This window comes from Saccostrea echinata, unplaced genomic scaffold (assembly GCF_033153115.1).
Source record: "Saccostrea echinata isolate AGI-Se365-2 ecotype Australia unplaced genomic scaffold, CSIRO_AGI_Sech_v1 ptg000007l, whole genome shotgun sequence".
NCBI classification, from domain to species: domain Eukaryota; kingdom Metazoa; phylum Mollusca; class Bivalvia; order Ostreida; family Ostreidae; genus Saccostrea; species Saccostrea echinata.
The window spans coordinates 2,135,478-2,151,970 of NW_026889756.1; the positions used below are offsets into that span (position 1 = coordinate 2,135,478).

General features: G+C 31.8%; 1 protein-coding gene and 1 pseudogene across 1 annotated transcript; both read left to right on the forward strand.

Annotated features, from left to right (window-relative positions):
- The first annotated feature begins 2,056 nt into the window (after nucleotides 1–2,056).
- Nucleotides 2,057–7,801, forward strand: LOC133180608 (uncharacterized; annotated as a pseudogene).
- Nucleotides 7,802–13,572: 5,771 nt separating this feature from the next.
- LOC133180834 (uncharacterized) lies at nucleotides 13,573–15,842 on the forward strand. Its single transcript, XM_061315290.1, has 5 exons — nucleotides 13,573–13,608; nucleotides 13,927–14,222; nucleotides 14,563–14,712; nucleotides 14,878–15,036; nucleotides 15,214–15,842. The coding sequence occupies exons 1-5, from the start codon at nucleotides 13,606–13,608 to the stop codon at nucleotides 15,449–15,451; spliced, it is 846 nt and encodes a 281-aa protein (XP_061171274.1). The 5' UTR covers nucleotides 13,573–13,605; the 3' UTR covers nucleotides 15,452–15,842.
- The last annotated feature ends 651 nt before the right edge of the window (nucleotides 15,843–16,493 follow it).

Below are 16,493 nucleotides of genomic sequence, written 5' to 3' on the forward strand. Positions count from 1 at the left end.
GAAAAAAATCGATCAATAAAATTTGACAAATATACATGTAAAATGTTGCTGTTGTGCCATAAATATGTTGGTTTCGTTAGCTCATCATGTATTTCCGCTACAATCTGATTATAATTGCATCTTTTACTTTGTTCCCCAATCGCCTGACATTTTTATTTTATTTTAAAGACATTCCAATATTTCTTTCAAAATGACCCTATGATTCATTCCTGTGATTATAATGTAAAAATGTATAGATACATAAATAATTAATAAATCGAGTGACATTTTTGTTTTATTTTTAAGAAATTCCAGCATATCTTTCAAAACGAACCTATGATTTATTCAAGTGATTATAATGTAAAAATCTATAGATATAATTATAATTGAATAATTTGTACTTACCTTTGCGTGTTGACAGCCTCGATTGTTCTGAAAGACCTCAACGTTTCGTTTTCTGGTCAGTTTGCTCAAAAGTGGCCTGGCGCGCCATGACGTCACTTTAGAGGAGAAATGTTCTATCAGCTCCAATCTATTTTTGATGTTTTTCAAGTCCAGTTCGTAACAGAGGGAATCAAAATATTCCAAAATGTTTCCACAATTGTCTGTTTTCATGAACTTTTCAAAAATCTCGTTTGCATTCATTTTTTTTTTTAATCAAAATCCGTTTATCACTAGCGATTCTTTTCAGCGAGTGTAAAGAGCCGAGTTATGAATACTATAAGCGATGTGTATTCTACAGAGGTTTATTAAACAAATGGTATCTGTTATTTCTTTTATATATGAAAAGTCACGGGTATATTGCAAAAGACCCATGGAGTGTAAACGTGTATACTGATACCCTATGTTGCTGCCATATTCGGTGCAGATCGTCGCTATTTTCCTTATTTGGCTAATCGATCCTCGCTGACCCAGTTTTTATTTACTTTACATAATCTAAATTTAAACACTGGGAAATCACCACGTCTGTTATAAATATCTTAGTGTCAGTATATAGTACGAACTACAATTACTCGACTTGGAAAATTAAATATATTAAAAAGTCGAGATATATCGCTTTCTAATCGATTACAATTATACTTATGTGAAGAGGTAAATAAAATATAATCTATTTGAGAGGATATTTTGTGGTTATCCACTCCAAATATACAGATGTTGATGGTAGATGTTTAAAAATATCGCATGACCTCGTACGTTGCCTTTAATATTTCCATATATGGAAGTTAAATGCTGGCCTAAAAATCAATGTGCCGAGTTTTCGTAATTTAATTTTTAAAATGGTCTAATCAGCTGGTATACATACTTCATAGATTTATATACATGCACAACATAAAATTTGATAAATCTGGTCTAGAGCAAAGAAATTCCAAATCTTAAATTTATAAACTGATTTTAATTTAAAGATAGTAATATTCATTACACAATCAACATATACAAGTCGTACATAGATGTTTAAATGTACTACCTCTGAAATGAATAAATAAATAAATATCCAACATAAAGTAATTGTTTTTATTACTGACCTTCAAAAATGTCTTGGAGTCTGAGATAAGAAAATCACATCAAGTCGTGGGAGAGGGAGGGGGTGTCATTGTTACAAACGTGATCGAACATTTACAATTGTTATAGTTCATTCTTGACCTCGGAGAACCCGCTTGTTCAGATTGTCTTTAATGTTTGTTGAGAAAAAGTGATTTAGTGTTCAAATAATTTTATAAGGACTTAGCAAATCTAGTAATTGTATTCTCTTCATGAAATTAAAAAAAAGATAAATTAATAATGAAGGGAAGTTTTCATTTTAACGTCGTGTTGAATTTTCTTTGTCTCCGTATTTAATTTTACAACCCCGACGTGTTTCCTATATAATTATTTTTATGGGGGGTTGTACCACCTTTAATTATCAATTTCCGGGTCATCAAATAAAGACTAACAGTTTCGCTGTCAATTTACGACTCTATAGTGGATTAATCGGCCCGTTATTTGTTACCTATAGCGGGGTGATTTGTCGGTACAAGTGTTTACATATGAGTACATACATTTACGGACCTGTGTTATAAATATCTGGATAACTGGAATAATGGAAAAATTCCTTTTTATTAATTTCATGCTAATTATAGTGATTTTCAATTATCCTGCTGAAACAGGTAAGTTTGAAATTTTTATACCACCATAACACTGTCTTTTATTATAAAATTTGGTTCGAAAAACCAGAGAGAGAGAGAGAGAGAGAGAGAGAGAGAGAGAGAGAGAGAGAGCATTATTTTGATTTTTATGTAACGCAATAAGTCGTTGAAATATTAAACCGAGAAACATTATGCCATCTATTAAATACGATTGTTATGAAAGTATTTCATTATAGAGGAGAAAAAATATTCATGAAAATTTGACTATATTCTAATAGTAAGAAAAACGAAATTTAGTTAAAAAATTACTGTTACTTTTTAAATTATTTTGAATCTTGAAACTTTCAGGGGGCCCAATTTACTCCAAATGTGCCCCAGCTGGGGCCCCTTTATCTATACAATGCGATACCTGGAGCATCATCTACGTTAGGCAAACAATGTACTCCGAGTACTACGGTGTTCCGAATGTCAACTGTCAGCTTCCCTCCTACAACACCCTCTGTCACACCTTTAGTAACACCTCGGACTTCTACTTCAACGGTAAATATAGGGCGGAACACACATTTACATCCGAAAGGCTGGCAGCGGTGGGTCAGACATTCGGTCTGGGCTGTAACTATTCGTCTACTGTCAAAGTGGTCCAGATACTGTACGAGTGTCTCACAGGTAAGCTCATGTGACTCAAATCCATCAATCTAAAAGCAACCTTAAATTTTAAAATTTAAAAAAAAAATCAGTCATGGGATGTTTTTTGAAAAAAAGATTTTTTTTTTATTTTCATTGAAAATCACCAAAAATATTTCAAGGATAGATTTTTAGGCAATACATGTATTAATCAAACTACTTTTACATGTTCTTTCCTTTTATTGGATTCATTTTTTGTCATCTCCCTCGGGAGATGACACATTAAGTTTGAATCACCGGAAGTAAAGTCCTACAGTAAGCTGCCATTGATAAGCTGGTGGTCTGACTGACGATGACACGATTTCTAAATATAGAGATGTAAACAAAATTGACCAAAGTCTGTCTTATTATTATTAAACAAAATGGTCCATCTTAAAGTTAAAGTAAAACTACATCAGTGTTCATTCAGAGTAATAGAGGTAGGATCACTTGGGTGGTGGTGGGTCTTCTTTAACGGTTTATATACATAAACATTGCATCTAGGCTATTGCGTAAAACGATGGTCAGCGCGCGGGGATCAAAATAGCATATTGAATGTATAAGCCAAGGCGTGGATCCAAGATTTACTGACGAAAGAAAACAGTGAAAATATTTAAATGACAACTCACATTAAATGCATATATACAATGGCAAAAACTTTACTTTTATGAGCACTTTAGTCAATCGATAATTAATGCCGTATATATGAAAAATAAAACAGAACTTATTCAAAAAAAAAAAATAAATAAATAATAAAGTTGGAAGAAAAGAAATTTTACCTAAAAGCACAATTTAGGCAGAAACATAATTATAAATGTCTCTGATTTAAGTAACTCAGTGCTGCAGGCATTGGAATAAAGATCATAAAGAATCATTATGAGTATTTTCTCGGATGTGTGCACTATATTCTTTTTACCCCTGTATAAAAGTATTAGGAAAATATACAGTTTTCTTTACCTGGCTCAGATTTTAAGAGTTAATAAACAAAGCAACTGTTTTCATATTCTCTATGCAATTCTAATTTGCGTTTTTTGTCAATGAGAAAAGGTAAAAAAAAAAATCACTCCTCGTATTCTTGAAACAAAGCCAAAATTATAAAATGTGTGTCTCATGGAACAGCCTATAAAATCGATGTTGGTAGATTGGGGTTCTTTTCGATGTGTTAATACTTAATTTTAAATGGTATCGTTTCAATTTTATAATTACCTTTCTATGCATGATTTTTTTCCAAGAGCGTATACATGTACATGTACATGTACTTATATTATACATAATATAGCGTTAGAACATGAATCTGAATGGGCAGCAGAAGGGCATGATGCAGGAGTGTCTCAATTTTTCCCTTGATATTCCCAGTGGCTCGATGGCCAAGTCACTTCAGAGGATACGATTAAGGAAAATAAGGAAAGTCTTGGAACTAATTCAGGTTCAGATTAATTTAAGTTGGCGCTTTAAAACTTCTTTGCTGCCGTGGTAGGCGGCTAAGAACTAAAGTCAAAAGGAACGCTAAGTTTTTATCCATCTTCTTTCGGAATAATTGTTAAAGCTATATATGGCGTATCTGAGCTAAAAAATAAAAATACGAGATTGGGTGAAGCTAAACATTATGTATGTTATTTACGTTGAAATTAAATTTTTCACCGATTTTGAACTTGAATAACCTCATGTTTCCATAGTTCGACTGATTAAAAAAAAAAAAATTAAACTGTGTCTGTTAATTAAAATCTGAATCGGTAAATAAATCGGTTTTTGCTTTAAATTTCTAATATCTTTGAAACGTGATTGATTTAAATTGTGTAATTTACAGGAAAGTCCTATTTTTATATAAAGTAATAAAACAAATAGAAAGATCTTTTTAATTTAGGTAGTCTGAACTTTTATATATATATATATACATATACATATACATATATATATATATATATATATATATATATATATATATATATATATATATATATATATATATATATATATATATATATAAAATACAATATATGACTTTAAATAATTCTTACGAATATTTCTCAGTGGTTAGAATTTTTTACAGACATTGTACAAAATATATTTAAACCGAATAAAGCATATTTACAACAGGTAAAATAATACAGGTACATAGCACCAGGAGGGCCGTCCCCTTCCACTTTTTTCCCCAAACATTGAAAAGGCGCACCCTTGACCCCTCTTCCACCTTTTGTTGCAGTATGGTACGTCAAATCATCCCATGAGAATGTATTATAACATAAAATATGTTTGTCGGAAAAGTTGTAATCCCTTCTTCCAAGAAATGAAAATGTTGAGTTTGGATAGCCCCTTTTTCCCCTTGTCAAAGATTGTTCAGAAAAATCGTCGATTTTTTTGTCCTCCACCCCCCCCCCCCCATTTTTTCAAAAGCGATACTACTGCCTGTAATAGCTGAGAAAACAAGCATTCTGAGAGTATTGCATTAGCAATACTAGTCCCCTACCGGCAAGTGTAATCTGGTTCCCGTTAAGAATTGAAAATGCCATAATTCCGTCAAAAATTAATGAAGCGGGACGAAATGCAAACTTGATCTATAACTAATCAAGGTAAAGCCACATACCAAAAATCAGCTCAATATCTACAAGCGTTTAGAAGAAAATTGCGGAAAACCCGTAAAAATTGAAAAGGTCGTAATTCTGTCAAAAATCAATGAAGCGGAACGAAATGTAAACTTGATCTGTAGCTCATCAAGATACACTCACATACCAAAAATCAGCTCAATATCTGTAAGCGTTTAGGAAAAAAGTGCGGAAAACCAAGTGGGACAGACTGACAGACAGACAGAGGGACAGACAGACGGACAGACAGACAGACGGACGGACAGACTCAGAGGAAACCTATAGTCCCCTCCGGTTTCACCGGTAGGGGACTAATAATATAACATTCCACTGTTTATTCTGTGACGTTAATGAAGCCAAAGAGATGACATTTCAGGCTTTCTGGAAAGCCAAACTTGTTTTATTTCTCTTTACTCTGTCTACGTGTTTATGCTTATACTTTCCCCCCTTTAAATGAAGATTTTTTTTTAAATTTATTTCTGTCATAGAAAGTGGGGGAAATTATTACAATGGTTTAATTCAAACAGAACTAGAGAGACCAAGTATTTGTGAAAACAGAGAAAGATTCGGGGAAGTTGACGGGTTGCTTTTTAATCCTGGATTTCCTGATCCGGTTAGGGAACATCATGGCGGCTGTACATGCCGAATTTCAGCCACGGACTGGGGAGTAGTGCGACTGAAAGCTATTATTATCAACCCTGTCCATCCGCATACCGGAAGCGGAAGGTGGAGCCTTACTATCAGAATCAATGAAGGTATCAACGGAAAAACGAATAATTATTTACTTACCCCTTTATTTCCGATATTTTTTTTCTTATATGAAAATATTTTTGTAATCTTATCAAGGAAACAACATATTTTTTAAAGAAATATAACTATAACAAACGTTTGATTTTGAAATACAATGCCGTCGAGTTCCGGTCGGATATGGAATAATTCCGATTGATTTGTCATTTGCCCTGTTAATTTTAGAGCAGGTCTACAGTCTTGATCAGATGTACCGCCTCTCTACAGATATTGGTATCCCAGACACCAACAGCCTCGTTCTGGACTATAGTAATGGCGGTGACACTACATTCCTCCCCATAATGGTTCCAAGGGTACCCACGGGCTTCTGGATTAAGTACTCCGGTAAATTATTAACACCATATACTCCGGCAAACCGAGCATGTTCAGAGAGGTTACAATGTACAATCTCCTAACAGCAATATTCGTATATTTGGAAAGAAATATTTATGTACAAATCGTGGAAATAATCGCAAGATCTTTGAAAGTTAAATGCACATACATTTTGAAATGAAAATTCATATGAAATACCTCCCATGCAGCTCAATATCAGATAATTTAATATATGATTTTTTTAATATATGACCTTTTTTAATTTGTTTTTTCTCTGTAGCGTTCCCGTTAACTTCTCGTTTGCATGTGACATGCTCTGTTCAAGAACAAAAGGAAGAAGCACTCTCCTCAGGTAAAAACGAAAAATAAATAAAACCTGGTGAAGGCCGAAACCCTGTTTTTATATCTTTGAAAATTCTCATGTAAAATTTACACACCACACTTCAATTCATGCAGTTACATGTAGAATTGGAAAAAAATGAATCGATTTTATATAAATTATCTAATAACTGGGAGGATGCCATATTATTACTTTTTCTGTAGGCCTGATAGCGGTGATAAGCAGTGTAGCTGGAGTTGTCCTTCTTCTTATATGTATTGTTATTCTCCTAATAATTAAAAGGTAAGAAACGATCAGGGAATACATGATAATAAACAAGGAAACAGGCTAATCGAAAGAAGAGGTGGAGGAAATCTTTATTTTCAATTGTTACATTAAAAGCATTAATTATCCCTGTTTCCACATTGACCCTTGCTTGATTTCATTTGGATCGTATTTTCAATTGTTACATTAAAAGTTTTAATTACCCCTTGTTTCCTCAATGCTTTGCTGGATTTCATTTGAATGGTTTCTTTTAATATTTAACAGATTCATGTCAAAAAGGACAGAAAAAAGACAGCCGTTTCACAGATACCTAAATAAACTTGGCGGATCCCAAGGGGTGAGTGTAAGAAGTGATGCGTTCTCGGAACTTAATAAAGAGTTTCACTTCCTGAGATGTAATTCACTCTCCAGTATTTCTAGGTACAACAGTTTAAAATTTTATCTTTAAAAACAAGAGAAGGAAAATGTCGTCTACGAAATCAAAGGATTCTGGGATAGCCACTATTGACATTCATCGGAACGAGTCCTTTAAACAAGCGGTGGATGATTCTGAAAACGCTGCAAAAAATCCGGAAAAAGAGTTGAAATCTGAAGAGAGTGACGAAATAGGTAAACAGGAAGTGACGCCTGTACCGGAAGCTGTACAGAATGAGATAGAATCTACAACGGAGTTTGGGGTTTTCGAATTTTTATCTGTGTTTGGCGCAACTGACGACGAAGTGGACGTGTAGTTTATAGGCAATTATTTCAAGATTTGTTTCCTTTTTAAAAATTTATATATACATGTAGATATCTATATTTATTTTTCAACTTTCAAGATATTGTTCAAATTTAATTAAAAAAAAAAATACGCAGCTATTTCATGAATGTGGGTGATTCTGCAATTTTTTGTCACCAGTTTATCTAAAATACAAAGAGCAGAATGATAATATTGGGTTTGCTTTTTTTTTTCTCTGGCATCACGAATTATTAATAAAACGTTGATGTGGATTGTAAAACTAGTTGTATTGACTTTAAGAGTGCTTCAAATTTTGGATTGTTCAGATACCTAAATGTCTTGTCACAAATGTGTGAAGTGCACAAATTTAGGCAAAGGAAATTCAATTAACTGACCTCTTAAGTTTTCTCTCTTATTTTACAGAATTTTTGCAGGAGAAATAAAATAGTTAAATACCGTTAGACATGAAATATTGAAAAAAAAATTATATGGTTCTCATGATGATTAAATAAGAAAGAGAGATTTGTACGGAAATATTAAGGGGGTGAAAGTACTTTTTTAACAAGATTTTTGACCGTTGTGTACATTTCTAGTCTGCGTCTTACCTTAAAAAATAAGGTTGATGCGTACAATAGATACGATTTTTTCCTTGATAAAGCATACTTGTCACCCGTTCCCTTTCGCCAGACACAAACTTAAAAAAAAAAAAAACAAAACAAAAAACACTCGAACTCATAAGAGTTATCTCACACTGGTCAATCTCGCATTGATCATTAACTTAAAAGAAAGAAAAATAAAAAATAAAATATCAGTGCCCACTGGTGTATGTTTCATTAAAGAAGGTGTTTATGGAGTGAATACATTATTTATTTTTTTAAATGTCTATTGTGCGAAATACAACTTATAAAGTTTTTTTTTTAAATCATTTAGTGTGTGTCATAACATTTAGTTAGTTATTAAGGTTGAGTCAGACTTCTCTATTTCTAAATTTTAAAATTGTTTTCCGCTTATATGTAGTTTCCTTATTCCCGGAAATGGAGAAGAAAATAGGAAAAAAGACAAAAAAAAATTGCTTCCAAAACAAATTCCATTTGTGAATCCTTAAAAGCAAATGTTGATTTCTACCACAACTAAAAACTGCTTGGTTGTTTTGAAAAACATTATGTGTATTTTCGTGACGGATAATGAATAATCAAAATCTAAAGTTGTAAGGATGACATATCAGATGGAGTTATTCCTCTTTACCTTAAAACACAAGGTTTATATCGTCCAAAAATTGTGTAGACTTGTGTGATAAATAATAAGTTCCATAGGGATAATTTTAATGTTTCATCTTCGTTTTTCGTCCTACGTGATTTCTTTGTATTTGTTTTCTCCAAAGATATCAGGTTTTATACTTCATAAGAAGTGTAGCAGTTGCATACTTATTTTTGTAAATGTATACATTTAGGTAAGTAGGGATAAATATTTAAAAATTAATATTTGCCATAGGGTTTGAGGTTTGGGTATGGGGGAATGGCAGAGATATACAACCAGCACTTTATTAGATAAATCACCAGCGGTCATTAAGATTTTTATTGTCAGAGAACATGCAATCCAGAAATCACCTTAAAAATCCAATAAGCTTTTAGCTGCTCATGTGATTTTTTTTCCTTAACGTTTAATATTTTGAGGCATCCAAACTTTTCAACCCTATTGTAAGTTTTCCGTTTAGGTCAAAAAAAAAAAAAAAAAAAAAAAAAAAAAAAAAATGAAAACAAGTTACAAGGCCTTAAATATAGTTTGGCAATTATAAAAGATTGAGCAAATGCACATTAAATCTAAGGCTTCAAGTTATTCTTTTTGTGTAAACAAGAATTCAGCGATCAACAGATACACACTACATGTATATTTTGATAAAAGAAATCATCTCATGTTTATTCGTCCTTACAAAAATGTGAATTTTAGAGCTCTTTTATTTTAGAGAGAAATCCCAGTTACTTAATTACTTCAAAACTTCATCCCCCCCCCCCTTACAAAAAAAAAAAAAAAAAAAAAAAAGACGAGTCATCGTTGTTTACCAAAGTTATTTTTATCGTTTATATTATTATTGTTTGAAAGGAAATGGGGCATGATTTCTGTATTGGAAATCAAGGAAGGAAATGATTAATCGCTGAACGTTATACTATCTAAACGTAATCAAAATAAATAATGGTAATGTATTTAACAGCAAGATCGTGATATAGGAGCACAAACTGTGCATCATGATGTTCCCTCAAATTAATATCAATAACTCAATATCATTCACGCGTGATGGCGTACATTTGACACTCTCAGTTATATGAACATGCTAAGTTTTCCAATCACTTTTTATGGGGTTTTTTTCCCCATGCAATTCTGACGCACGTCAAAGTTTTGGTTTATATTTTACACCATTGTCTGAACGGATCTGGTTAATTAATTAATCACCTTTAATTAATTAATCTGAGTAGGAGTGTAGATGGTTGTATAACGACGTTTGTCTTATTGTATTTTTGGTTGAAAGGTACTCTATTGTCTGATTAAGATAACCCGAAAGAATCAAACAATGATCTACTAGCATATAGGTAACGACTCCTCTACTGCAATATCATCGTTTTACTTTGAATTATATCCCAAAACAGGAGAGGCTAAATCAAGCATGTTTATAGTTGCACTGAACACTGAAAACATTGTAAAAATCTACAAGAACCAGAAATAAATCTTTGTACATTAGAAATGGTACTATTTACGTCAATAGGTATATTTTCGCTACAGCCATACCAACAATAAACGAAAGATTTAATAGAGTTTGTTCGGAAGCTCTGCTCTTTTTCCATAAAAAGTGATTTTAAGAAGTTTGTCCTCATTAACACATTTTTTCATCGGCAAAGTTTATTTTACAATTAGAAAGATTTCGGTTCATAATATAACCTCTTTATCTCTCAATTTTTTAATAGAATATACTATTCACCAATTTTTACAAAACACATAATTTCATAAATATTCATTATATTCATGGAAAGTTTTAAATATGTGTTAGAAAAAATCCCCAAACAAAAACAGGTAAGGTTAAGTATGAAAACCACAAAGCCGTTCATAATGTGCATGATTTATGAGTTCACTCGTCCATAATATAAACTTTATAATTCATCTGCATATATATTTATTATCATTTTCACGGCTCGGCGCGTTGTACCAGATATTTCATCGACAATCAACAAAATGCTCTCCTCCCTTCATTAACAACCCAACCATTGTTTTGTATTCTTTAATGAACTTTAATTAATTACTTTTGCAAGTATCTGTCAGTTTAGGATTAACATACAAGTATTCTTGCGTAATTTGGACGAAAAAAAGTAGTTATCTGCGAATGTAGTGATATTTGCTGAATGAAATTGTCAAATTTTATTGAAAACTTTCCTTCTCTCTCTCTCTCTCTTTATTTTGTTCATTTGCAAAATATTAATGTGCGAAAAGAGGACAGTTACGAATCAATTTTAACATACTTATCGTCACAAGCTTTAAAGACTTCTTAGGCCCATCTCCCTTCAAGAGGACCGGCGAAGTTTTCAGCAAAAAAAAAGGAGGAAAAAAAGACAAAAAAAAAAAAAACAAACAAAAAAAAAACAAAAAAAAAACAAACAAACAAACAAACAAAAAAACATATATTTGGAGGGTTTCCCTTAAGATCAGACGACACGTTCCTCGAATATCTGTTTTTGCATACCTTTGTAATATACCAAAAATATTTATAATTATCATTATATTTTAATTTCTAAACTATTTTCAAAATGTCTGAAAAATATATCGATCCAAAAAAGTGATAACAGCAGTTCAAGTGATTTCTAGTATAGGATTATATAGGAAATACCATCCTCCGGAATCTTGCACAAATGCCTGGTAATGTACCGCAATTTTTTGTGAGGGAACTCCTTAAAGTAGCAATATATTGGGAAAATTTACATATTCTTTTAGGAACGTGTCTTCTGACCTTAATTAAGCAAAACATGGACACGGCCATTCTTTTTATGATACTGGGGGCTACAAATCTCTTATCCACAACTCCTATACTACCGAATAAAAAATAAGGAGACTCTCCCAGAACCTTTATTTCATTGTGTCATTGTGCACCTTCTATTTTACTTCTTTTCAGACACACATTTACACTTTCTCAAAGCAAAAAAAAAAAAAAAAAAAAAAAAAAAAAAGGCTTTCTTATTATGTGGAAGCGGGAGTATCATTTTATGATCTCATTGCTCACTATACCCCTCGTTTAAAATTGTTTTTAATATGAAATTTATGAGTAGAAAATTTTGATTTTTAGAAAATGATGAAGGCAGGGCAATATACATTCTTCAAGTACAAGGCGCATAAAGTTATCGTGTCAGAACTAGTACTAGTTAATGTTTAGAAGTATTTATTTTGAACAAACCATGAAACAAAGAAAACATTATTAAAAATAATTGTGTTAAAGTATTGTTTTTCACTCACTTACAACAGAAATGAAATTATTTTCCGTTGTACAATGAGGTGCCTTCCCACAGAGACTATAAGTTTATTTTTTAATATAGCGGGCAGAAATAGAAACATGGCGTATAGAAGTGAAAAGAATGTTGAAAGTTAAATAAATATATTAATAACTTATTATCTTAAATAACAGACTTAGGCAACATGTATGATTAATATTTATCTTAGCAAGTTATCCCAAAAAATTATCATTCATTTCTTGTCGATAGAAACGCGGCGTATAGAAGTGAAAAGAATGTTATAAATCAAATACGTCAAAATTATACATATTTATAATATTATGTATGAAATAAATTATATATATATATATATATATATATATATATATATATATATATATATATATATATATATATATATATATATATATAACCCCTCTATTTCTAGAGAAAATGTTTTGTGCTGTTCATGTAAATTGAAGATGATAAACATTTTTCTTCATATTGTTCAAAGTATGATCAATACAGATAGAAATGTTTAATGTGAACACATATATTAGTAATAATCCCATTAGGAAAATTGTCAATCCTACAAATATATCAGCTTCCAAAAGGATAAATTATGTTGTTTCTTGAAAAACTTCTTTGACCTCAGAAATTCAAAAGAAAGCCAACAATGACTACTTAGAAACATGTGAATATATTCTGCAGTTTTGTAGATTATGCTCATGTTTGATACTTTGTATATATTAATCTGTGTTTAGTTTTATGTTATTCATGATTTTTAAGTGAATTAATTTGAAATCAAATACATGTATTAATAACTTATTATGTTAAATAACAGAGGCAACTTTCATATTTTATATATGTATCTCAGCAAGTTATCCCAAAATTTATCTGTATTTCTTAACGATATATGTTTTAAATGTTTTGTTTAACAAATATCCTTAAAACATTTTTTTTTAAATTTAGAACGACAAGATAAATACATAAATATATGCACATGATAATGAATTACAATCACCGCTAAAAATATTCATATCCTTTCCGTATTGAGGAATTTGATTCCAAAATAAGCGAGCGTATTGACGTTTGTTTGACAACACTCAATATGATGACGTCAGAGAGACATATGTATGTGTTTTTGGATGATCTTTGTCCCGGGGCGCTAAGCCACCAAAAGTGCTGGAGATTCATTGACGTGTGTCTGTCAATCATTCATATATGACATTTAGAGAACGACCAATGAAACTTGGGTTCCGCCTTCTATCGCGTATATAAAAGAAAGGAGTAAAAATTGTTACAACACAAGAACCAATTAAGTTGGTTACAATTGACGAAAATATCAAACATGGTAAGAAAATTCTTTTTAAAAACTCAGATGAAAAGAAATAGGACAAAATACTTCGATTAAAATCATCTTCTTTCTTACTATTTCTAGTATATTTATTCATTTCAATGCACTAAAATAAAATTGCTTTTTGAAAACGTGAAAAATTTTCTAATTAAAAGAAATGTGTGTGGAATATGGTAAAAACCTATTAGTAAAGTAGCTAAATGATCATAACTACTTAATAAAATGTTTTATTAAGTTTACACTAGGAGTCTTCATTCGATAAAGTGGTTCCTCATCAACATAGACTGAGCATTAATACGGATATTTTTCTTTCAGATGTTTTACTTCTTTGTCCTTGCACTAGCTGCTACAGTGCAGTCCGTTATGTACGGCCCTGGAGCCCCTCTCTCTAGTGATCCACGACTGACAGGGGTCAACGCTAACCCTTTTGCAGATTTCATGAGGCTTCCCATCCAAATGAAGCAATGTAGAGCTACCACTCATTTCAACGCCGACGCCATTTTTGACCAGAGTTTTGTGTGTCCTAAGAACATTAAACGTCCACAGAACTGGCCAATCACAAGCACCGACAGATTCTTTATTCCAGATCCAGAACTTCAAGGTTACGCACAGTGAGTATGATATTCTATTACTTGTACCTACAATAAACATGTAGTAAATGAAATCAATTTATAAAGATTCATGAGAAAAATGATAAAATATCGAATATTAACCTATTTAAGAATGTTAAATTAATATTTATAATGAACTTAATGTTCAAAGCATTTATTTGATCAGGGAAATCCCTTTTTATCAGAATATCCTGCTTTTGTATTTTTGTCATTGTTATAAAAGATTTATACACCTTATATATATGTGCTTAAAACATTAGTTGTTTTCGTTAAGCAATTTGGTTCTCAATGTTGACACTAGTAATTTTTTGAAATTCAATCTTTTTAACTTGTATCGCAGACAACCCCTCTACAGAGCTTTTGCTAATCCACAAAACAATCCAGATGCCATGGCTTACTACAAACAGACATATGACGCCTTGGAGACATGGAAATACTCCGGACTGGAGCAGGAGTTCTCTCAGTGTTTCTCCGATCTCTACAGATACGAGTAAGTTTTTTTTCATTGCTTCATAACTATTTATACTCATTTTTTTTCACTGCTTCATAACTATTTATACTCACTGCATTAAGTCTCGATATAAAATTTCATATATATTTATATGAAAAAAGAAATTCAATTACAATTTTAATGATTAATCTTTTTTTTTACCAGAGATGCCGTCCAAATCACTAAATACAAGCTTGACCCTGTCTGTAAGACAACACTGGTCAATCTGACCGATGAGGCTATCTGGCACACTTATAACGGCAGAGATTACAAATGTTTCATCCCCTTCCCCCAGCAACTCACAGCCGTCAAGTGTACTCACCCGTAAGTAGACATACCCCATAAATTTCTTATTTCAAGGTTCGTTTATGAAAACTAATTGCGGAGCAATAACTACAGTTTTTCTAGTACAATGTTCAAAGCAGTCTGTAATTTGCATAAATATCAGTTTACTTACAAAGAAAAGTGACTTGGAAGTACAATGTGGTTATCTTTTTACAGGCGATACTCGAACATGGATAAGTGCCGACTTGGATATGGTGTCAGAAATGAATACAGATGCGCTCCAACCAACTTTGTCCGCAGGAAGGTCAATCTTGTTTGTCCAGAAATCCAGATGGTCTTTGTCCGATCCTTCGACGTCCCAACCGCCTGCAGCTGTAAACTTTGTTACGAATGTGATAATGTCATCCCTGACCCAAGAGCCTACTTGGGGTTTCCTAATGTTGGAAAAAAGTAAACCAATAAATCCGCCAAAAATTGTGATAACAGATGATGTAATGAAGAAAATGAAAACGGCTGAAGATACTTATTTGAGATAAGATGTATTGTAAGCCAGTTTCTATTTCTTTATTTTGTCATCTGTCTGATTTATAACAAATCTACACCAAGTGCCATAGTGTGCATAAATGAAATTGAAATATTGCGAGAAAGTGAATGCATATTACCACGTTCGGGCACGTGAAATGTTATGATTGTTTTTGTTTGGGTTATGATGTGTGCTTTGTACTCTTGTTATTATTGTATATGCCAAAATTTTGTTTTGCTATTTTGTATATCATCATCCTGTTGTTATTTGAAGTCCCTATTATGTTTTTGAGATATTTTTGCATTAAAAGTTTAAAAATTTACTCAACATCTTTTTATTACTCAAGTTGAGTTGCACTTTGTTTCTCTATAAGGTGTAATAACGAAAAATGGAGTTACAGTAATAATGCTAGTTGAATGAGGAGCAAAGTGTAAATATGTGTTATGACTTAATAGGTTTATATATATATATATATATATATATATATATATATATATATATATATATATATATATATATATATATATACAATTATGTCGACAATATCGATAAAACATTATGAAATGGACATACCTCTTTCTCGGAGAATAATATATACTCTACATTATGTAGAATAACATTAATGGGGAACTTAAAAAAACGACTATTTTTTTACCCTGAAGCAGGGCAGAAAAACGACAAAACGTAAAGGGTCTTTCCCTAGCCTAAAAATAAACCAATTATCTTGTCATATTGGTAACAATAAGATGAACAACCATGGAAGCGTTATCTTTATCTCTTGTCAGACTTCGTTTATAGTCATTTTTTTTTCCAGAGACCTTAGGCATTTTATCAAAATAAATGTCGAAGACAATTCATGATTCCAGAATAAAATATCTGTCCCATTTTGTGGAAATCTATAAAGATCACCGTAATTCCTTTAAATCAGACCAAACCTAATACATATTTGACATATCCTTTTTAAATATTTTGG

Coding starts and splice junctions, on each gene's coding strand:
- LOC133180834 (XM_061315290.1), top strand. Junction 14,223..14,562: donor GAACTTCAAGGTTACGCACA/GTGAGTATGATA, acceptor CTTGTATCGCAG/ACAACCCCTCTACAGAGCTT. Junction 14,713..14,877: donor TCCGATCTCTACAGATACGA/GTAAGTTTTTTT, acceptor TTTTTTTACCAG/AGATGCCGTCCAAATCACTA.